The 22,386-nt window shown below is 39.4% G+C and overlaps 1 protein-coding gene across 2 annotated transcripts; it reads left to right on the forward strand.

The window, feature by feature from the left end:
- Window positions 1-1,964: 1,964 nt before the first annotated feature.
- Window positions 1,965-21,754, forward strand: SLAIN1 (SLAIN motif family, member 1). Of its 2 annotated transcripts, XM_010152997.1 has the most exons (6): window positions 1,965-2,117; window positions 4,008-4,157; window positions 6,475-6,813; window positions 16,470-16,634; window positions 18,531-18,834; window positions 20,654-21,754. In XM_010152997.1, the coding sequence occupies exons 2-6, from the start codon at window positions 4,097-4,099 to the stop codon at window positions 20,727-20,729; spliced, it is 945 nt and encodes a 314-aa protein (XP_010151299.1). In that variant the 5' UTR covers window positions 1,965-2,117; window positions 4,008-4,096; the 3' UTR covers window positions 20,730-21,754. The 2 variants fall into 2 exon arrangements, with proteins under 2 accessions (XP_010151299.1, XP_010151300.1); XM_010152998.1 differs by lacking the exons at window positions 1,965-2,117; window positions 6,475-6,813 and having other exon boundaries at window positions 4,097-4,157.
- The last annotated feature ends 632 nt before the right edge of the window (window positions 21,755-22,386 follow it).

Below are 22,386 nucleotides of genomic sequence, written 5' to 3' on the forward strand. Positions count from 1 at the left end.
ACAAGGGACTGTCATCCCTTGCTCCTTACTGGTCGTTTCTAGCGGAGGTGACAAACATGAGCTGTGGATGTGATATTGAGATCTACTCTATTGTATACATGTCTTTCAATGAATGTCTCAAATTGATTTGAGCTTATTAACTTTTCAATCTCATTCCCAGCGATTTTTGTTAATTACTAGTTTGTAGAGTTGTGTTCATCTATCTTTCCTCTCCTTTTTGTCCCGGAACACTTGTATGCCTGACTTTTTGACTGATCATGTTAGTAACTGTGAAGGACAAATAGCCCTGCCTGGCAGTCGGTGTCGTCTTGCTTGGCATCAAGTCATTTCTGAGAAATGGTGCTCATGCTGCTGCTAGTTAAGATCTCAGACATTAAGGTTTCTTTAAGCTTGAAGGAACTAGAATCATAAAAAATGAGAGAATTCAACCAGGCGGTTACCTTCAAGCTTAGTAGCACGAGTGGGAAGAGTAGTAAAGGCTGGTTATTTCTCACAAACCCAGGAGTACCTTTGAGAGGGACAAAGAAAAAGGAATAGGAGAGAAATAGCATTTTGTGGACAGGTGACAAACTGATTGCTCCAAAAGGTTGCAAGGACAACCTGACAGAAAGGTATGCTTTCCTGCTGTTCCCATGACCACATGGTGTTGATGTTTACAAGAAGTCTGTATGTCCTGCTAAATCATTTTGTTGACAGTGACATTTTAAAATAGAGAGGGCTTCAATATTATTTGAATATCTGTGTTTAAAACGACTGGATCTGCAGGTCCAAATAACAGTGCAGATTTGTGGTATTAACTAGCCGTTTGATGCAGAAAAGCTTTTGAGGGCTTTTGGTACTAAAAACTAGAGGTTTTGAAAACCAGCTTGCAGCATCCGACAGAGCAGGGTACACCTGCTAAGCATCAAGGTTATGCCACTGGTTTCTAAGCTCAGTATAGGTATGTTCCTAGCTCCCTCACTTGCGTGGCTGTACATAACATCTGTAAGGACAAAATAGATCGCAAATAATCATGTGATGTTATCATTTGTTTTTCATCTGTACGAACTTTGCTTGTATCTGAAATTTACATTTTTAAAATTTTGCCTTTTCCTTCTGCTTAAGACAACATTTATTGCTACTATTAATTTATTTTCTAAAGGGCATGTGGATATTGTTTATTTTACCTTTTGGATGCATGTTTAAAAAATAGGCAAACCAAAGGACAGTTGTATTCAGTTTTTACTGGATGAGCTAAGAAAATATAAATTAAATAAGCCTTCAGCTGTTTTGCCTACTCTGAGCTCTCTCTCTGTGGTGTTACTGAGTAGGCCAAAGGCCTTGCAAGCTTATTGTAAGCAATATGTAGAAAAAGAGGTGCCTTGTTCTATTATTTGGTTGGTCCTCCAAAAACAGTGGGGGGGGAAAAAAATCATGTTTACGTAATCAGGAATTTGATTCTGTAAAGAGGGAAGGAAAAATGTGGTATCTTAAAAGCTTGCTATGGGATTACAGTTGTTTTTAGCACTTGATGGGTAAGAGGCTGTTACTGCTGTGTCTCAGAACTCCCATAACTGATAATTTCACTGTGAATTCAGTTGTGTGACGATTGATTGCCATGAACGATTCCTTGAAGAGCACTACATATTTAATCTGTGTTTCTCTATTAACTATAGTGTTTTTTACTTCCTCTGTTACTTTTGTGTGTTGTTACCCAGTGATGTATGTGCTGAGTATATGCCAAAATGGTGTATACATAGAAAACAGTAAAGAAGACACTTTTGCTACATGTGGAGCACAGTTTTACATGTGGAAGGCTGTGCTGATTTTCTGGTTTGCTGCTGAATTTTGACCTTTATTTTCCTTTTGCTATAAGTAAAAAATGTATAATGAACAGTTTAAGATGAGATGATTTTTCTCTGTAACAGCATTATTCTATTTATAACTGTAAATCTTTTTTTCCCCCTCCTCCCTCACATCTGTAACAGCTAGCCGATGGCGGAACCTCTTCTCTACACCTGTCTCCTTGGCTTTTCCCTATAGTCCTGTTGCGAGACTCACCCCATATACCAATGGCTTTAATAGTCCCAGCTTCTCTAAAACCTCCAGTAAAGCAATACTAACACCTGAACGGACAGGTAATGCTTTTCTTTTTATTGATTTGTGGACCTTGCAAAACTGCTCAATTTAATCGAGTTTTGCTAGCATATAACAGCAATACACAGTTCAGATGATTGTATGTAGACTGTCATCTCAGAGGGATATTTTTTAAAAATAACTTAAAATTTGGCAGTTAACCTACGCTACTAGTTATCTTCTGTGTTACACAGCATCTTATATGAAAGTGATGCTAGTAAACAGAGCCTATTTATCAATAATTATTTACCTGACAGTGTAGTTGCGATTGTGTCAGCTTACACATCCCAGGCTTTGTCTGCCTTTCACTGCTCATTTCTGCCACACTGTGCCCCTTCCTTCTGTCTACAGAAACATTTGTGCAGCTGTGTAATGAAGTTGCAGTGAGAATTTCTCTATAATAAATAAATAGCCAGCAGAATCATGGCCGTTTTCAAACTGGTTTATGTTTGCCACTGGTTTTCAGGGGACGCAGGAGTTTTAGGAAAAATCCAAACTTTCTATGGGCTGTAAATTGCAAAGGGTTGTGTTTTTCCTTCACTACAGGTATCGGAGTCAATTTGTATGTGTGACTTCTCTTAAACTGCAGTGGCAGTAGAGAAAATAATATTCTGGGGAAGAGGCATTAACATTTTATTGCTGGCAGGAGCAGGGGTGGTCTGAGGAAATTAACATCGGTGTCACACTGATCTGTGCGCAGTTTTCTTTACAACCCATGAAACCAGTGCAGAAAGCCCTCTTTTTAGTGAATATGGGCACTGTGGGTGAGATGAAGCACCAGACTGAACGCCTGGTGTAGGTGTCTGCATGTGAGCGAGATGTCTAATCTCCCCTGTTCAGTGGGATGTAGTTTAGTTCCTAAATGAAGACATCTCATACTATTCGAGATGCCCTCAGGTATCTTGCCTAGCTTCCCACTGCTGCTTCCAAAGGACACAGCTGTTACTACCTCTGCAAAACCTCAAGGACCACTGTAACTTACAGTTTTAAAAAAGCAAACACATTTACTCTTTACAATCCTTCCAAAGCAAAGTAATCCCCTGTGTCCCCTCTTCTGTTGGAGACACTATTAGAGAACAGCTGAATTTAGGATGAATTTTTAGTGGCTGCTTTGAGCAGTGCTAGAGGATGCAAACACATCTGTGACAGAAGCATAGCCGATGAACCACAGTCACAACGGTTCTCGCCCTGCAGGCTGTGGGTCTCTGGTGGTCCAGAGAAAATTAGAAAGTGATTTACTCTTTTATTTGAATAATTTTTCTTTGAAGTTGGGCCACAACTAAGTCATGCAACTAATTGCAATTTGGTTTATATTTTGTTATCGTGCAGGGAAAAAGCAGAATCCAGAGCCTGGTCCGCTGCAAGAGGCAATGCTTTCTCTGTTGTTGCATAATGTTCAGTCTTAATTGCTACTGTCTTTGATTTATCTGATTATTATAAACAATTGAAAAACCCAGTAAAATTTAGGCACATGTCTCTGATATGGAATCTCAGTACTGAGCAGAAGTTGGTGACACATCCACACTTGCTTTTCAGAACAGAGTAGGGAGAACCACAGCCCTGTAAGAAGGACTCAAATGCAGATGTGTTCAGACCACGCTAACTAATCTGAGCTATTATCAGAACTGTATTGGGTAAATCATTTATTGTCTGGGCTATGTGATGCTATTTTGGGAACAAGCAGAGGAATTCACGATCCATTGCTACACTTACTACTTCTCACAAGTATTAAAGCCCTTTTGCTAATTGTTAGTGGATTGCGCTACAGGGATGAAAGTTCCTATCTGTTACACAGAAAATATTTTAAGCTGCTGCAACATGAAGGGCAGATAGTCGTGAATGAAAGATGGCCAGAAGTGTTCACAGGCTAAAGGTTATGTTTTCTTACATAGGTTACATTTCTAGGAGTTCCCCTTTGAGCCCACAGTCATCAATAGACAGTGAACTAAGCACCTCGGAGCTGGAAGATGATTCCATCTCCATGGGATACAAGCTGCAGGACCTCACCGATGTTCAGATCATGGCTCGTCTACAGGAGGAGAGTAGGTGGCTTTTTTTTTATTTTTCAAAATACTCTGAGGAAGATTTCCCGTAACAGTCAAAACTGCTCCAGTCTGGTCTCACTCAAGTGGATGTTTCTTAAATGGTGTCACCTCTTGAGTGGCAGGTAGAAAACTTCACCTGTGCAGAAAAGGTGTGCACGTTGTTGGGTTTCAGTTAATGGTACTGGATCTTTCAAAACTTGAAGTTTATATTTTTCTGAATCCCAACTGATAGCTTTGTGCCTGTTCAGTACATTTAGTTTTAGAAGATCTATAGTGTCTTACCACATTAAAGTAGTTTTATTTCTGACGAGGGAAGATGCTAAAGCATTTTTCTCATTAATACATCTTAGGAAAAAGGTGTAAAAAAAAAAAAGCAATTCTCATGCATTTCTTTGTCTCTACTTTGATTTTTCTTCGTTGTCAGATTAATTTTGAAATTAATTACCCTTTAAACCCTGAATTGGGGTATTCAAATTTAACATTTTGGTTGGAGAGTAGTGGTTATGCACAAATCTGAGCCCAAAAGCTTGTTTGTCATAGATTATAGATTGGCTCCATAGCAATTTTTTGAATCATAGAATCATAGAATCACTAGGTTGGAAAAGACCTTAGAGATCATCCAGTCCAACCGTATCTGTCCACCACTAAACCATATCTTTCAGCACCTCGAAAAGCCTTGAAAATGGCTTTATTCATAAATAAAGGACATTTGAATTAGAAGTCACTCAGCCACTAAGTGCAGTATCTTTCTTACTTCCTATTAGCCTCAAGTGAGACATCAAGGAGGAAATTATGAGATGAAAACCAAGAGAAATTCAGAGAGGGTGACTGAAGGAAAATGCCAAGTAATTAAATAAAAATAAATGTGAAATAAAAATTAGAGCTGCAATCTGGCTTCAGCAACCAGGCTGAGTAGGCTGGAGTGATCAGTTGGCAGCAGCTGAACTTGCTGAATATGTCTGGTAGCACTTGTTATGTTCAGCAGAGAAATTAGCAAGTCTGAGACTTTCCAAGATATCTGAATTCTCAGCTGGCAAATGTGCGTGGTCACACCTCAGAAAATTTCTGGTATTATCTGAAAGTTATAACTTTTTTTTTTTTAATTACTATCAAAGATAACCAAGGATTGCATTATTTAAATGACAGCTGCACTCATCTCCTTCAGCATGAGGTTTGAAAAGACTTCAGGTACTTAGCTCTTTAAGGAATCAGGTCTTTGGTAAACTGGAATGAATAAATGTTGGGTTTCTTCTCATCTAAGTCAGGTGTAATGGCTGTTTCTTATCCTTGTAGTAGCAGCTGGTACAGATTGTTGGAGCATATGGTGGTTGTTGTCCACTTAATCCCGTGGGAAGTGGTGGTATTATATGTGGATGCAGGCACACTCTCTTCATGGCCACGAATAGAAACTCCCACTCGAGTGGGCAGCGGCAAGCATACTGAGAAGTTTCCATTATGATAGCAAAGACCTGTCAAAGCTCAGGGCTTTCTGTAAATCTAGGAAAGTTGTTATCTGCAGCTATTGGCAGAGTTACTTGACTCCTGGAAATGCGATGTACATCCCCTTTTCCCTGGCTACTGGGAAAAGAAGGGATGTACAAGGGATGTGGATGTTTCCCTCTCACTTGGCCCAGAACAAACATGCTCTTCTGGTGCAGTCCTAATGATGGGATGGTTTTCAAAACCTGGAGTTGTGAGAAGGAGGTGGTAGGATGCGTACCTGTCTAAAGCACAGCTGTGTTACCATTAAACCTTGTCCATGAGGCCAGCTGCTAGCAGGAACTAATTCTGGTTCAGGGAGGTTGGAAAGCCAGTGCATTTACATGGGTTGTAAATTTAGTAATTGTCATTGTCAGTATTTTCATTGCACGAATATAAGAGTTTAATAGTAATAACTGGGAAAACTAATAGGGCAAGTGTTAATTCCTCTAATTAAGACTGTTTCAAAACTTAATACTCATGTAGTCTTTCTATTAGCAGAGAAATAGGTGCCTTCTGAAGGCAATTCATCTTGTGTCAGGAGAAGCATCTAAGATCTCACAGGTACAGCATTTTGGAGAGGCCTGTATTCTTTTTTATTTTTTATTAAAAAGGGATGTCAAGGCAGATAATTCAGGCTTAGATGGCTGAATGGTAGACACTGAAAGTTAGAGCAGATGGATCCTACCTCAGATCTTCATCCTCATGACATTATAAGTCTAATTCTCACTGTAAAATTACGTCAACTTACCTGCTTAGTTTTCAAGATTGAAGTGCATGTTAAGAAGTTAATCATGTAGCAGAAGCAGATTCATCTTTTTCTTGGAATTTACAGGCCTTAGGCAAGATTATGCTTCGACTTCAGCCTCTGTGTCAAGGCACAGTTCAAACGTCTCTCTACACGTGGGGAAGAAAGGGACGTGCGGTGACCAGGAATACGATCGCTACAGTCTTGAGGATGAGGAAGAGTTTGACCACCTCCCACCTCCACAGCCACGCCTGACCCGCTGCTCTCCCTTCCAGAGAGGGATTCCTCACTCACAGACTTTCTCCAGTATCCGAGACTGCAGGAGGAGTCCTACCTCCCCGCAATTCCCGTCAAGTACTTATCAGCAGCCCTACTACTCTCCTCAAGCCCAAACTCCAGAGCAACAACCAAATAGGATTAATGGAGGTGGGTTGCATGCTTTTGTGAGAAGGGGTCTTTTCCCTCTGCAATGTGCCAGTGCCATTGTAAAGATCAAGTTCTGTCAGCAGAGTGAAGTGCGTTTAGTGAATGACAGCTAGATCAGCCTGTGAATTATGGCAAGCAGCTTAAGCCTGTGCAATTGTTATTGTTAAGTAATGCTTATAAAATGCTATAAAATTCTATAAAATGTAATCTGTAACCTGGTCATGAAAATTGTCGCTTAGTCTGGTTTAAAGTGCTGCAGGGATGGCCACAGGTGAAGAAAGAAGAAAAAGGGAAGAGGTGCATCCTTTAGCAGGCTCATAGTTAGAAGTACTGATGGGGCGTTTGAGCTTGACCTATACACGTCCACTGTGGATACAGTAAAATACAAAATAGAGTTTTCAGATTTTCATTCCTTTTCTTATTCCTGACTTCGCTCTTAATGCAGCTGTGCTGTGAATCTGCAGTGAGTGCATATGACAGGGGTCAACACTCTGCTCCTGTTCCATGTCTGGTAGGGCAGACTGTTAAAGTAGTGGGAGATGTCACTCCCAAACTATCCTGAGCCATTCCTAACGTATTCCAGAGTCTCTGGAAGATCTGTGACTTGGTGCTTAGTCAAGACTTAAGTTTCCCACTGTTGTTGCTGCTACCTTCCTCTCATTCCTTATTATGATCACAATTTTCTTCCTCCTGCTGCATCTTACTTTCTTATTCCTTCAGTCTTTTTCCCAAGATAATTCAAAACAGTCAGTTTTCAGGCAGGGTCTTGTTTGTAACATTACAGGTTACAGTTCACCCTTGGGCAAGAAAATAAATGTGTTGTTCAAAACAACACAACATTGCTATTTATAGAATGCTACAGGTATGCATGTTGCTTTCCTGACAACACACGACAGGTTGGTGCCAAAAGTACTTGCATTCTAAGTAAGACATGGCGTGGAGGCATAATCGACAAGTAGCAGTATACAAAAAAGGCTGATGTTAACAGAGAGTAGAGCAATGTAGGTGTTTGTCAGTGCAGCATATGTGTCATATTAATTTCAATGTTATTTTTCTTGCCCATGAGGTACAGGAATGGGACAGCACTGATGCTTGCAGAAATGTTGGGGAGATAGAAAGGAAGGTCATAGGGTATTTTTGCTCCAGGAATAGGATCAGAATGTGGTGCTGCAATCTCTTTATATGGTCCCCAAATGCTTTTTACAATTATTTTTTCATGTTCCGTGTCAGGATTCCCACATGGAAACCTCAAAAATTACTTACAGGGCATTAAAAATACTAGACTCCTAGTTTATTAACTAGAAGGCATGTGAATGTGAAAGGTGACCAATTTATCTATGTAAAAGGTGACCTGCTTCCCTTTTTTATCAAGAACTTTGAGGTGAGGGTAATCTGTTTGGTGTCACTCAGCAGATGGACACAAGTGACTTCAGTTACCTGTTTGCTGGGATGGCAGACAGTCCTATAATAGCCAGTACCACTATCTTTAGAGCAGAATTATCTCTTCAGCTTCTGCACCTTCAGCCCTTCATGCAGCACTGATCCACCTAAGTGGCAAATACTGATGGTGAAAAACATTTTACTTTGGCTGTGTTCTGTTGGCAGACAAGGAGTCAAGTGTTCACTGTATTGAGTGTGTCTGAGTAGTATTACCACAGTATCTTCTCATTGGCACTTACCATCCTGGCAACGATTTCATTGTCTTTCAAGAACTCCTACACATTGAAATGGAGGTAGACTGCAAAATACGAATTTGTCTGAAGCTCAAGATGATGGATGGTGTGTTCCCCACTGTTACAGTTCACCAAGGCAAAAGAGAAAGAGGGGTGTGATAGATCTTTTGGCTAAACTGTTTAGTTACTGCTTTCGATATATGTGGAAAGCATCATCCATAGTTAATCAAAATCACGCATACCACATGCTGTGCTTGCTCTCGGACATTCCAACAGTCTTCCCAAATCTCTCTCCCTCTCTCTTCCCCCAGGGAAATCACTTGTGTTCTTGTATGTGCAGTTGGGCCCCTGGTTCGTCTGCTCATTCACAGAGCACTCCATAAAAGAAGAGTAATTGGCAAGTAACTGTTGAATTTTGGCACTCAGTCTGGGGTGAAAAAAAGTGTTTATCTTTGATGCAGTGTCTCCCCAAAACTAGTCTGTGTTTAGCTCAAGTACAATTTTTTTTGCCTTTAGGAACAAATGGTATGAGGGATTCTGTCCTACCTGCTTTTAGTGAAGTTTGTTTGGCATGTTACTCTAGTTGAGGTACTTATTCTAGCTTTAACTGCCTGTACAGTAACAAGTACACTGAAGGTATGATAAACTTGGAAAATTTTAATAGCTCTTTGAAGAGTATAACATTGGTTGCCTGATGAGGAGGGCCTACATTTGGATGCTGAGGTGTGAGTGCCCACATGTGTATGAAGGGCCCAGTTCAGCTGTCCACATACAAGCACTGAGGCACTTTGCACCCTGCTTGGCTTCACCATCGCGACGTGTCAGTGATGTTTAGATGCCATAGACCAGCCCAGGGTCTCTCAAATGACATGAGGTACCTCTATATAGGCACCGACTTGTTCACTGTGTGTCTAGTCTGTCACTATAGCAGATGCTCTGCTTGTTTTCCATGTACATGATTGCATTTTAGGTACCAGAGAGATTGTCTGGGATTTCTGGCCACCCTAGTAATCTTCTGCCTGTGCTTGGCGTGAGGATACTCTCACAGATGGTTTCCAGCTGTGTTTGAGGCCTTAAGTTTGAAGTCACACATTGTTCTTGCCGACGCATTGCAGCAAAATGCTGCCGCTAGTCTAATTTTGATGCTTGACCCTGGTTTAGATTGCTCTACATCTACTTTAAAATACCATGCAACTGGTTTAAAATACCACACCATCTAGCCCCCACTCTCAGGCACAGGTTCTGCCTGCTGCTTTATCCCGGCTATGTCTGAGTGAATGGTACCAGTCCTGTTAACTGCCAGTCCCCAACAGGTTTCTGTACTGGAAGACTCCTTGTAAATGCTAGTGTAAAGTCACAGGTATGTGTAAAAGTAAATACGTTAAGATTTGAAAAATATGTTAAGATGTGTTTAAGATGTATTTGGGACCGCTTGTAGCATAGGCTGTAGGCATACTTGTTACCTCCTAACATTTTTGCAGACATCACCTGTGGTGTGTGTATGTTATCTTTGCTTTCTAATAAGTTTTACTTCCAGTTTTGACAAGAATACACTAATAGAAAAGCTTTGCAAGAAATCTACCTTTTTTCCCCTTATTTAATTACATTCACTCCCTAAATCAGCAGAATTGTCTGTAATGATGAGTTACATCAGAAAAATTCCATCTGTGGACTTTTTAAGGCGTTCTGGTTTTCAGGGATTTTGTAATCAGTTAGTAGGTCAGAAATAGATCATTAAACGAAGGTTTGAGACAGGAGGTGAATTGCTTTTGCGTATCTGTTGCAATTAGCTAAAGTGAGTCCATCTGGTTAGTGTGTTTTGTAATTTAAAAAAGCTTTTAATATGTCGGCAATGGAAAGATTTATGTTCCTACCTCTCCTTCCTCTAAGTCGAAGAAGTTCATGGTTAACAACTTAAAATTTTGCTAACCCTATTAATATCAAGACTACTCTATATTTAGTCATTTTCGTATAAGAAATACCACCAAATGTCATAAAACCAAGCTGCTTTCTGCTTTATGTTATCATATATGTACACTTCTTTTTTTACTGTGAAACAGAAGTGATCACTTTCATTTTAAATTTTTAAAAAATATGTTTTATTTCTATTTGGTCACTTTCTTCTTTTTGAATAGATGCTAATATTTTTGCCCTTGATTACTTCTGATTTTCTGAAACCAGAAGTAACAGAACTATAGCGCTGTGAAATCATCCAGAGCGGTCAAAGTCCATGATAGATGAGATGCTGAAAATGGGATTGATGATCTTTATGATCAGTCCAGCTTTCCAGGTCTTGAGATAAGCTTACTCATAAAGTTTTATCTTGGCTCTCCTTATTTTATTATGTGCATTTTAAAGTGTCCATTTTTTGTACTGAAATTTGTAAACTTTGTACTTTGGACATATTATTCCTGCTAAAGGAGGAGTTTATTATAATGCAGTAGGAGGGGGCAGATGAAAAATACATCCTTCATTGAGTAGCAGTGCATGCAGTCTAGTTAATTTTGATTTATATTGTCCATTACCTTTTCATGTTGATTTTTAAGTTTCTAGCTTGGTTGATACCTTGGTAAACAGGCCACAGATACCACTCTCTTGAAAGATTTTGCTCTTATTTCCCAGAAATTACTAGTTATGAGTTACTTTATTGCATACACTCTTGGAGAATAACTTTCCTCAGGCAAAATATTATGAAAATTGTTGGCTATTGCAACACCCTTGCCACATTTGGAAAGCTGCAAATGTGGTGTTTTTTTGTTGTGGGTTGGGTTTTGTTTTGTTTTGTTTTGCTTTGTTGTTGTTGGTTTGGTTTTGGGTTTTTTTTGTGGTTTTGTGGTTTTTGGTTTTGGTTGTTTGGGTTTTTTTTATCAAACTCCAGGTAGACATAGCTATGAGTAGCATTTCAGGGGCACTAGGTTGGTGTTGAGATATCAGTTCAGTGTAGACTAACATTGATTTGTGTGTTTGAAGAGGTGGGAAAAGGTCTGTTCTTACTGATTTACAGAGTGTTTTGCTGCTCATAACCTCTCTTCTTCTGTAAGAAAAGAATGCACGGTAGGATATTGTTACAGAGTAAAGGAAAGGAGGAAAAAAAGAAAACCTTACTTTGTCACCTTTGAAGGTGATCGGTGGGTAGAAGTCATGGAAGGATAATGGAAAAATACTCATTTGCTGTAACTATCAGTGGCAGGAGACCTCTGCCTGTGAAGGCAGAGCGAGATGAAGTCATAATTCTAAATAAAAGGGAAGTGTTCAACTGTGCTGGTTTTACCATAACATAAACGTAAGCAAAATGTAGGTACTGACAGTCACCAAGAATGGTGTCTCACTTAACTGAAAGAGTTCCTTTTAGTTCTTAATCTGTATTTGTGTTTTCACACACTGTGTTTGTTGTATCAGCTGTGACAATTCCACAGACCTTTAACTAGACCCCAGTGTATTTGGGATGTCATAAATGTTGCAACCATGGCAAACGTAATGCAGATACTGAACGCAGGTCTTCAAAGATGAAGAAGAGAAATGAATCCCTTAAAGTGAAGTTGTAATTGAGCCTGCAGGTTTGTTAAGGATTTCGGAACAAACTGAATATCTACATAATACAGAACATAACATTTAAAATAGAAAAGGACAGATGTTTTCCTTATGGTTTTTCCCCATCTTATTTGTGCATAAAATACAGATAAGGCAGAGTTCAATTTGCGGAGTTTGTGTGAAGAATTTAAACAAGTGTAAGAAACTGCTAACATAGCTTAAATGGTGATACAGATTTCTCTGAGACACTAATAATTATGATTCATTGTATCACATTCCTTAATGATAGTGCACTTTTGGCAAGCCTTGTGAGTCTTTTTGTTCAAATAAAACATTGACAGCACTTTCAGAGAATAACAATGAATGAATAAATGTGTTTTAAGACACTTCACTGTAGAGTCAACTTAAGCCCTCCTGGCAAGGAGAGCCTCACTGGATGAGGCGTTTTGGCAGAAGGAAGGTGATCCTTACCAAGAACCGCTACAGAACTCGCAGTCTGGCAGCCCACCAAGAGCGTACCTCTTCTGGGGCAGCTTTGCTCCGAGGGCAAGGTCTGTCTGTGTGCTACATGGACATTAATCTTCGGCTGGTGATAGTATTAGGTCAGGGAAGGTAAAAAAAGAAGTGGCGGAACGAGGGCAGCCACCAGCGGTGCTGGGACCAGAAGACAGAAGGCAGGAGCTGTGCCCATTCTGGTGTCCTGCCAGAAAGAAGCTGGGCCACCAATCCCAGGCTGACTTCAGAGAAGGAAGAGCACTGGGAGAAGAACTTCATGGAAAAAAAATCAGGACTAAAGCAGCTGGATAAGAGGCAAACTGCTGCTGTTACTGTAATTACGTGAAATGTATGGCAAAAGTAAGGGACACTTTTGCCTGCTTTTCGACCCATTTCTCACCGGTAGTGAACATGATCTGTGCTGTGGGGTGATCTTTTCATGCACATTTTCAGTTGAGGACAGAGGACCTTGCATTTCACAATTCCCAGTTTTTCCTCTGCTGAGGCAATTCGGCATGGATGCCATGTAGGGGAAAAAGTGTAAACATGTAGTAAGCAATTTTTGGTGTATTATTCTGCTACAGATACGTGAAACAAGAGCAACGTATGTCACCTAAAGAACACTCATGAAGTGACAAGCACGTGTGTGTATATGCATGAATTATGGTGAGAAGGTGGTAGTAAAACCAGGAACTGATTAACAACTCCCTTGTGTGACCTGTCCTTGCATTTTCTTCACACTTTCAAAATATCTCAGTAATACTGTGACTGCAGGTCATGCTATTACATCTCAAAGAAGGCTGGGAAAGGCAAAGATACATCTGTGATACTTTATATGGCTGCATCCTACTAAACATCGTACTTGTTTAGGCCCAGATTATAGTTGAGACTCAGTAGTGGGTCACTATAACTATGGATGCTGTAGAAGATACAGGTCCTTTGGAGTTCCTCGCTGGTGTCAATATCCACATTTTCCTAACAGAATGAACTGTAAACAACCAAGTTGTTTTTTTAGGCTTGCCACTGAACCAGATTAGTGCAGAAGAGGTAGAAGAAACTGTAGCGAATTTCAGCATTCATCATAAACAGGACTATTTACGCAAATTCTCACCTGAGAATACATCTCAGCTCTACTCCTTCACTCTTCCTCTTTGGTAATTTTCTCATCAGTCTTAGGAGAGCAAAGAGCTCTAGAAAGGGAAAGTTTGCTGCTAGCGACTTGGAAAAATATTTTTGTTTTCTCATATATTTCCAGCAAATTCATATCTAGTCACATCTCTGCAGCCTGAACTAATATTAAAACCACATAACTCCCACCTTCTGCTTCCAAGCTCACAAGAGCCAGCATTTCATTTAGAAGCAAAATGTCTGTAAGACTCTTTCTACTGCTCTTAGGAGAGGAACAGGTGACAGAACAAACTTCAAGAAAGAGATCAAAGAGGATGCATCATCTAAGGACATGAAAGCTGCAAAACGCCATCAAGACAAACGTTTCTGGGTTTTCCCCAAACACAAAACTGACCTGCTGTTTTCATTGCTTTTCAGGGCCATTTATCTCAGCAGACACAAGGACCCATCAGAGAAGTAACGCAGATGCTCGATGGATGGCAATTTGCAGGTGCAGCAGGCATCTGCTGCCTGAGGACTGAATGAATCAGCAGCACAGCAGACTGCTGGAATGAGGAGTAATTAATGAACAGGAGGCAAAAGACATGGCCACCCATGACATGGAGGAAATCCAAGCTACTTCTGGACCTGTTTTTCCTGCTATTGTAGCTGCATCCAGTGGTCCGTTGAAGGCCTAGATCGTGCCTGTGGTGGCTGATGCAGTCCCTGAGTGGAAGAGGGTGTAGAGTCTGAGGAATTCTGCTTATACAACATGATATGTGGATAGTATTAGAAAAGCTATTTTATGCAGTGCCATCTTCCCTACTGCCATCCTGCTGCTCCAACCTTCTTTGCCAAGTGCTGTAATATTGAACTAGCACTTCAGGACCTAGGATTTTAAAGGTTAGGCCAGGGCTCCAATCTTAACAGTATCTACAGACATCCCATATTCATGAAATTTCTGCCACTCTGGGGCAGAGATTGTGTCATAGGAGGACGGTTCCCTTTCTGGTTTGTAAAATCACGAGTATTTCAGAAATAGTGACACATAGTAGCTATATGGATACTATTGTTTGCATCCCCAGGACAGTTTTGGAAGCCTGATAACTGTTTAATCATTGCTACATCAGCGATATTAATACTTCCCACCTGACTGAACCACAGTGGTAATCCCTTTGTAATACAAAGGTGTTTTTTGACTATTTACAGTGTTCTGTATCAGTTTTTATCATGAGGACCAGTCATAAAAAGCAGCTAGAGTTGTATCCTTGTTGTGACTTGTATTGCTGGAGATACGTAGGCATCACATATATTGAAGTTACTGTTAGTGGCTACTAATACCTTGTATAGATAGAACTGTAATGTCACTTCTTATTACTCATCAGTTGTTAGCAGCTTTAAGGATTAGAGGAGCTCACAATGGTGCTAAATAGGTTATATATTTATGTGGACCGATATATAGAGATTCTTAAGCCAATTCATTGTTTCTGTGGACTGAACTTGTCCTGTGTGAGCTAGGAGGTCAACCCAAAACAGTTCCAAGCCGCGTGTGATGTGTCATTCCTGTGCATAAATCCAAAACTTCAATCTTGAAATGCCCTGCTTGCTGCTGGAGAGAGCAGTCGCAGCTGCCTGTTTGAAGATGAACATACCCCTGCTTTCTGTTGCGGTGTAAGAGCTGGAGGCAGACATCTGCCAAGTGTTGGAACCTGCAGCAGGGCCAAGAGCTGGTGGCCTTCATGCTGACCACAGTACCAGGACAAACACAGCCACCTCGGCAGGGCACAGAACTTGTGCCCCTCAACCTGGCCAAGAGGCCAGAGTTAGTCCTGGTGTCAGTGACAAGTCAACGAATCACCACAGTGATCCTTTGCTGAAGCCTGCCGTGTCACAGGAGGCAATTCAGACCAGTTCATTCAATCTGTGCCTTTCTGCCCCCGCTGGTCTCGTCTGATTATACAGAATTGAGTCACCTCCCTTTGGCCCTGTGGCAGAAGAAACCCAAGAGCTTCACCTTAGATTACCATGCTGTTGTGGTTGGAAAGTCATCAGATGTCAGATTTTGTTTTGGCTTCTCTCCCCAAATCAACCAGCATGAGTGGAGTTGCAGACATCTTCTGTCCTCTTAGACACTTGCCTTAGCTTCTGAACCTGCCCCAGAAAAAACTGAAGCATTTGCAGCTTTCTTTTCTGAAAATGCCCACCAGATCAGGCACCACGAGTGGGGTAGGAGGGAGAGCTACCAGATTTGAAAATCCTGATGTCAACCCAGGGCTCTAAGCAACTGAAGAGCATCAAGATGTCACAGATTTTGTGCATTGTCATCTGCAGAAACTTAACGTGCTAATGAGGTTAGGTACTGAATGGAATTTTTTTAGTGTCTCATTGGCACCTGAAAGCAAAACTTTAGTCACTTAGGATGGATTCATCTCACATGTATTTAGATGTCCACAGCGCAGATATCTCTGTCTGACTTTGTCACGGCAGCCTTGCTTTGTATTCGCTGAAAAGAAACAGTCACATTTAGGGCATGATTCATCTGACCTACTTTACACGTTTATGTGAAACTCATCCTTATCATGACACTTTAGTGTTTAAATCCTTGTGATTCAGAAAATGCACTGCCTATGGGTATCTTCAAAATTATGTGTGAATAATTGTGGTGTTACAGTAGTCAGAAGGGTTCGATTAGTAGGCTGTCAATAATGTCTTCATATTCTTCCTGCAGAGCAAAACCTTCCTTTGTGTTGGAGTAATTTAATTTTGATTTTCTACAGAAATTATTCAGAGGCTGCTTGTGTTTGTTGGAAATTCTGACACGACTATGGGTGTTGTCTCCTTTCGCTTCAGATAAACTTCGAAGAAGCATGCCTAACCTCGCTCGGATGCCAAGTACCCCCACCATTAACAGTAATCCTGGCTTTGCTAGTTCTCCAGTCACTGTGAGGAACAGTCAGAGCTTTGACTCCAATTTGCATGGAGCGAGTAATGGGATTTCAAGGATGCAGTCATCTAGTAAGTACCTGTATTCTTTGGCTCTGCGCAAAGATCAATAGAGTGGTAAAATACATATCCCAGTCACTGATCCTCTGCTTTATGAAAAATTAAAAGCAGACTGTTTGTCTTTTGAACCAGGTTTTAATATAGCTCAGGATTTTCAAAATTCCTTTTTTTGAAAGCAAATTCTGCCAATCTTGTTATGCAGTATTGAGAGTTTCATCATCTCCTTTTTTTCTTTGCCCATTCATTTTGTGCCGACTTTAAGATTACAATAATAATTATTATTAGTAGTATTGTAGAAGCACCAATAATGCAATTAATTCATATAAGCTTACATTTTTAGTGTTGATACTAGAATTAAAAAATGCTTTTCTTGGTAATGTATATTATACAGTGCTGGTTTTACAGTACACTATATAAATACTTCTATTTTAAAATTTTAAATATTTTAAAATACATGACCTCTGTCCTACTGAAGTTGAGCCACTTTCTTCTGAGCCAATGTGGTAAACAGAGGGTTATATCCTCCAGTATAATATACGTGTTGAGTGGGGAAATTAAAATCACTCTGTAATTAGTTTAATTTAGGTGACTTCTTTGTGGGGAGAGGAAGGAATATTGATCTAGTATATGTTGAGTTATTAATGTAGAACGTGAACAAGATAGATCAAGATCCAGTGATTGAAGTACTCTGAGAGGAAATGGGAAAAGTGAATATCTTGGGCACAGTGAGGAGAGGAATTTAACTTATGCCTCCCATGTCTTCAGAGGTTTTAGAGGGAGAAGTTGGCAAAACCTTTTCCTGTGGGTGTTTTCTTTCAAATTTGAGCAGAATTTACAAGACGCCTCAAAACTATTAAATTGAATCTTCTCTGGAAAATACACTTGACTGCTGGAGTTTGTTTTTTGAACCATTTGGATAGGAGAATGGAAGTAGTTGCTTTGGTTCCCACCTGAATTTGCATGGTAGTGCACTGAGTTTAATTTTGTTTATTATTAAAGAAATACTGATTTCTCTGTGTTTTTATTTATATATGTATAAAATGTGATTTTTCTGAAATAATTTTAAGAAACATTTCTCATAAGTGGTTGTGCTAGGGTATTTAAGAAGCTGTGTTCTGATAAGAGTTCCATAGCAATATTTTGTCAGTATTGTTTAATTAAGTCACACATCTGTATTTTCTTCTGTGTCTTTAAATGATGTTAACTAATTAAAGGATCGGCCTGTATGCAGCATGTTAGTTCATGTGCTTTAGGCTTTTGACAGTCTGCTTTTGATATGTGGACTCTGAAACAGATGCATGTCTGATGTACACCAGAGGGCAGGATTACGTAGAAAATCTATATATAAAGATTCTATAACCCGTAGCATTGATTTTAAAATGGCAGTTTACATAACATTGGCCTTGAATATGCTGTTATATTCAAGACCTTTTCATAGCCTTTTTATTGGTTTTGTGTATAAAGCTTAGAATTCTGTGTTGTTTTATAATGCTTTAATGCAATGTTCCTTAAACAAGATGTGGTTGTAGCAGTCAACCTTACAAAAATCTGAATGATCTAACAGTAATTAATTTATACCTTCAGCAATTTCTCCTGTTTAAAGCTCTAATTGCATAGGTGGAATTAGTGTACTTGCAACAGCTAATGAAACCTCTTTGAGGGGAGAAAGAAGCATGAACACGGGGTGGGATTTTTGTTCAGGATGGGGATGGAACAGTGTATTTTAGTTAAGTGCAGTGTTAGTGGATACAGTATTGGATCCAAGGTGTTTTTCAGCAGTTTATAATTAGCAAGTAAATTGTATGATGTGTATACCCCTGTTCAGATCTATCTAGAAATGAGCATTACTATCTGGCCTCACCTGTTTTATACTGACCACATTACTTCCTTTTCTATCACTCTTCACAGTTCCATCACCAGGACAGCTTCAACACAGAGTTCACAGTGTGGGACATTTTCCAGTGTCTGTCAGACAGCCTCTCAAAGCTACTGCCTACGTAAGCCCAACCGTACAAGGTGGGGGTGGTAGTAGTAGTAGCAGCAGCAGTATTCCAGTGTCCAACAACTCGCAGTTATATTCTAACACTGGCATCCCGATGCCAAACAAGACTGTCAGTCAAGGGATTGTTGGGCGCAGTGCTCTTCCAAGACCATCGTTGGCCATCAACGGGAGTGGCATACCCAGAAGTAAAATTGCACACCCAGTTCGAAGGTAAGCAGTGAAGCAAGCCTCCTTCCCTATGTGGACAGCTTTGGCTTAGATTGTGGATTTTTTACTTTTTTTTTCTCCTGAATATGAAGCAAGAAGAGTTTCTCGCTTCCAGTGCTGAGCCACTAAATGGGTGAAGATGTCTTTCTAGAAATAATGATGGAAAATGCTTGCTAGTAGTTCCAAGTAAACTATGGTAATTGGTGGAAAGTAATCACATCTAAATAAGAATGGATTTCTGCCCATCAATAAGAAATCAAAACAAATGGAAACCTCGTATCATTAACATATGTGGCTTGCCTTCTTCCAGACTTGTGCCAACTGCTATTTCAGTGTCACACAGGATGAGCAAATTTTAGAGTACTCAAATAGAGCTAGTTGCATCCCAGTTGTAAATGGTAGTAGACTATAAATATGCTGCATGTTATGTTATGACATTGTCAGGGGGGAAATGTCCTGACTAGTAGTCTTGGGTTGAACTAGTGTCTCTTCAGTTCCAGCTGGGAGACAATAGGCTGACAGGGAAACCTGAAGTATTACACAACTGCAATGAGCTATACTCTTAAGCAAATGCAGTTTTGCATATTTCCAAGGGAATTTAATCTCCAGATGTTTTGGGGGTTTTTTTGAGGCAAGTAGTAAAATAATCTTGAGGAAAGAAACTGGTTTAATCACCTTATCACAGCTGGGTGTTAAACTCTTAGCTGTATATTCTGTGATTAATAGGTGATGAAGTTTCTCAAAGAGCAACTTTTATCAGATTGCGTCAACTCTTCCAACTGTTTCTTCCCATCACACACATCCTCTTGTGAGGCCCCACTGTGTGACCACCTGGTTTTCTGATGGATGAACTGTCGCTGTTTAGCTCTCACCGTTTTTATACTTTTCACTAGATACTGGCTAGATCCAGAATAAGTTCAATTCCTCACCTTTTCTCTTTGGTTGAGTTTCTCGGGGATTACACTGATGTGACTGACAACAGATCTTGACCAACTGTGGTAAAACTTTGATAAAGAGCCGTCAGGTTTCTTCTTTGATGAAGACTGTACCATGAGATTTCTATTATAACCTCCTTTGCTCTCTGCTGGAACTCTCTCTGTTAGAGTTCTTTATAGTAGAGGGATTTTGTTCTTTTTTTCTTTTTCCTTTCCTCCACTTCATGTTCTTCTGCAAAGCTCTTAAATCTTTCATAGCAGCATGTGAGAGGGAGACCTACTGGGCTATGAAGACCACCAGTCCTTTGCTATTTTGTAACCTTTCGTACAACAGAAAATATTAAAGAAAAACAAAATTAAGAGGTTTCAGTGGGAGGGTGAGACACTGTACTCTCAACGCTGTTTTTATTAGAAGCTGATTCAAATCAATAACAAAGCTATTTATAGTCCAGAAAGTCTGGACTCCTGTCTTCTTACCTTCAAAGGTACCTTAGCAGCACTCTGTTGCCGTAGAGCCAGACCAATGATCCTTGAAGATGGATGGTCTCTGCATGGTGGGAATCACAAGTTTATAGGATTAAGCACAGGCAGATTGGAGCTCAGCCTACAGTTCTTTAAGACCCTCATTTCAATTTATTTGTGCATGTAGAAAATAATGGCAGTTTCAGTTCATAGAGAATTTTTTTGAAAGGAATTCAGCCATGAGAGGCAGATTTTCTCACTTGATTTTTTGTCAGTGTGGTCATTTCTAAGGAATGGTATTTCTGATTATCAGTTCAAGAGTCTAGCTTCTTCCAGTATATCGATGTTTGTTACCTTGATCTTTCACATTAAATATGACTTCCTTTGCTTTTTTTTTTTTCTTTTTTGTCATTTAGTTAATACAGTTTTCTTCAGCCTCCAAAGCCACTTTCATCACTCAGCATGATGCGGGATGGGAACTGGCGAGATGGCTGCTACTGATGAAGGATGCCCATCAACGGTGGAAAATAAATAATGCGGCTTTCATTACCCAGCTGGCTGGGTAACAATGATTTGGAAAAGGAGGGTGGTACAGTATTATTTCCCCCAAGATTTTAATATGTAACCATCCGTAATGCAATGTCATTTTTAAAAAATGAACATCTTATCAAATACTAAATATTGCACTTAATCAGTTACCTGAACAGTTACATTGTTACCAGACTAACAATGGCAGTGCTGGCATTTGGAACTGAAAAAAGTATTATATATGTGCAAAGTACCAGAATGTTTCCTGGGAAAGAACTAGGAGGTAATTCTTTCGGGCAGCTTTGCTGTACTGAAATTCTAAGATAATTTATTCGGTGTAAAGGCATCATGCATTTTATTTTAAATTTGGGGGGACTTATGTATGTGCTTGAATTTTTTTTCTAGTGTTTCCAGTACATTTTATTTTGTATACTTAAGTTCATTTCAACTTGCCTGAACCTCGAACAACAGAGAGATAATTTAACTTTTCTGTGCCATAAATAATATTTTTGGGGTAACGTACTTTTTTAGCGCTAGGAACATATCTTACAAAATCGTACCATTGGCAATACAAAGCAGTATATTTATGTTGCAGAAGCACAAAAAAAAAAGTAGCATTCACTGGAAATTGCCATCCAGCTGGGTCAGCATGGTTTTGTTGGTCTTTCACCATTTGTTCAACTGTTAATTTGTTGTCATAGTGTTTTGTATTTAAAAATGGCAGCATAAGTCACATTGCACTTAAAAAGATACAGTGATCTCTAAAACTACAGTTGGTTTTCAGTACTTTATTACAAAGGATAAAATTGTAATGTTTTATTAACAGTTGCTTATGGAAAATGAGTTTTAATGCAAATAAATCTTTTTGATAGATCTTTTACAAAATCCAATTGCACTAATCAATGCTTTCTTATAATGGCATATGACTTAATATTTGATTACAACTGTGTATACTGCTGTTTTGGAATGTTTCAGAAATAAAGAATCTATTTCAGCAATAATGCTGTTCTTGAGTGTGCAGTGTAAAAATTGTGAGAATTTAGCAACTGACATGTAGTTCGCTTCTGAAGTTTCTATTACTTAGCATTTATAAAAATTATGCTGGATTTGTTGCAAATAGTAACTACGTTCATTTGAAAAATTCTGATTTTTTAAATTATGTTATAAAGACTATGCATAGAAGACAAATATGTATTATTTCGTAATCAATCTTATGATCTTAAGAATTTCTTTCAATTTAATGTTCAGATTCTGCAAGTGCAAATGTGACTTGCAGTGGGAAACAGGTGGTGTACCAGGTGGACCTTGCACCGTGGCTCTGAATTTGCTCTCGATTTTGTTCTCAATTTGCTCGAGGACCTGCTTTTCTTAAAGGCAAGCTAAAATAAAAAACAAAGGAGAAGCATTTAGTGGTGAGTAAAACCATTATACTGGGAAATGCTTGTATGGTAGTGCAGTAGTACCTCTGCACAGCATAACATTGTTTAACAGAGAATTCATTTTTCACACTTTAGTTCTTTTAATCCAGTTAAAATCCATTTTCTTCAGAAAAGAGCAGAACTATTGAAGAGAATATGAAGAAATAAAAATATTCCAACAAGGAAATTACCTCTACACAAGTAAGTATTTC

This window comes from Eurypyga helias, unplaced genomic scaffold (assembly GCF_000690775.1).
Source record: "Eurypyga helias isolate BGI_N326 unplaced genomic scaffold, ASM69077v1 scaffold5116, whole genome shotgun sequence".
NCBI lineage: Eukaryota > Metazoa > Chordata > Aves > Eurypygiformes > Eurypygidae > Eurypyga > Eurypyga helias.

Excerpts from the sequence above, each read along its gene's own strand:
- SLAIN1 (XM_010152997.1), top strand. The coding sequence starts at position 4,097 with ATGGGATACAAGCTGCAGGACCTCACCGATGTTCAGATCATGGCTCGT. Across the intron at positions 6,814-16,469 it reads ACCAAATAGGATTAATGGAG|ATAAACTTCGAAGAAGCATG; the intron begins GTGGGTTGCATG and ends CTTTCGCTTCAG. Across the intron at positions 16,635-18,530 it reads TTCAAGGATGCAGTCATCTA|TTCCATCACCAGGACAGCTT; the intron begins GTAAGTACCTGT and ends CACTCTTCACAG.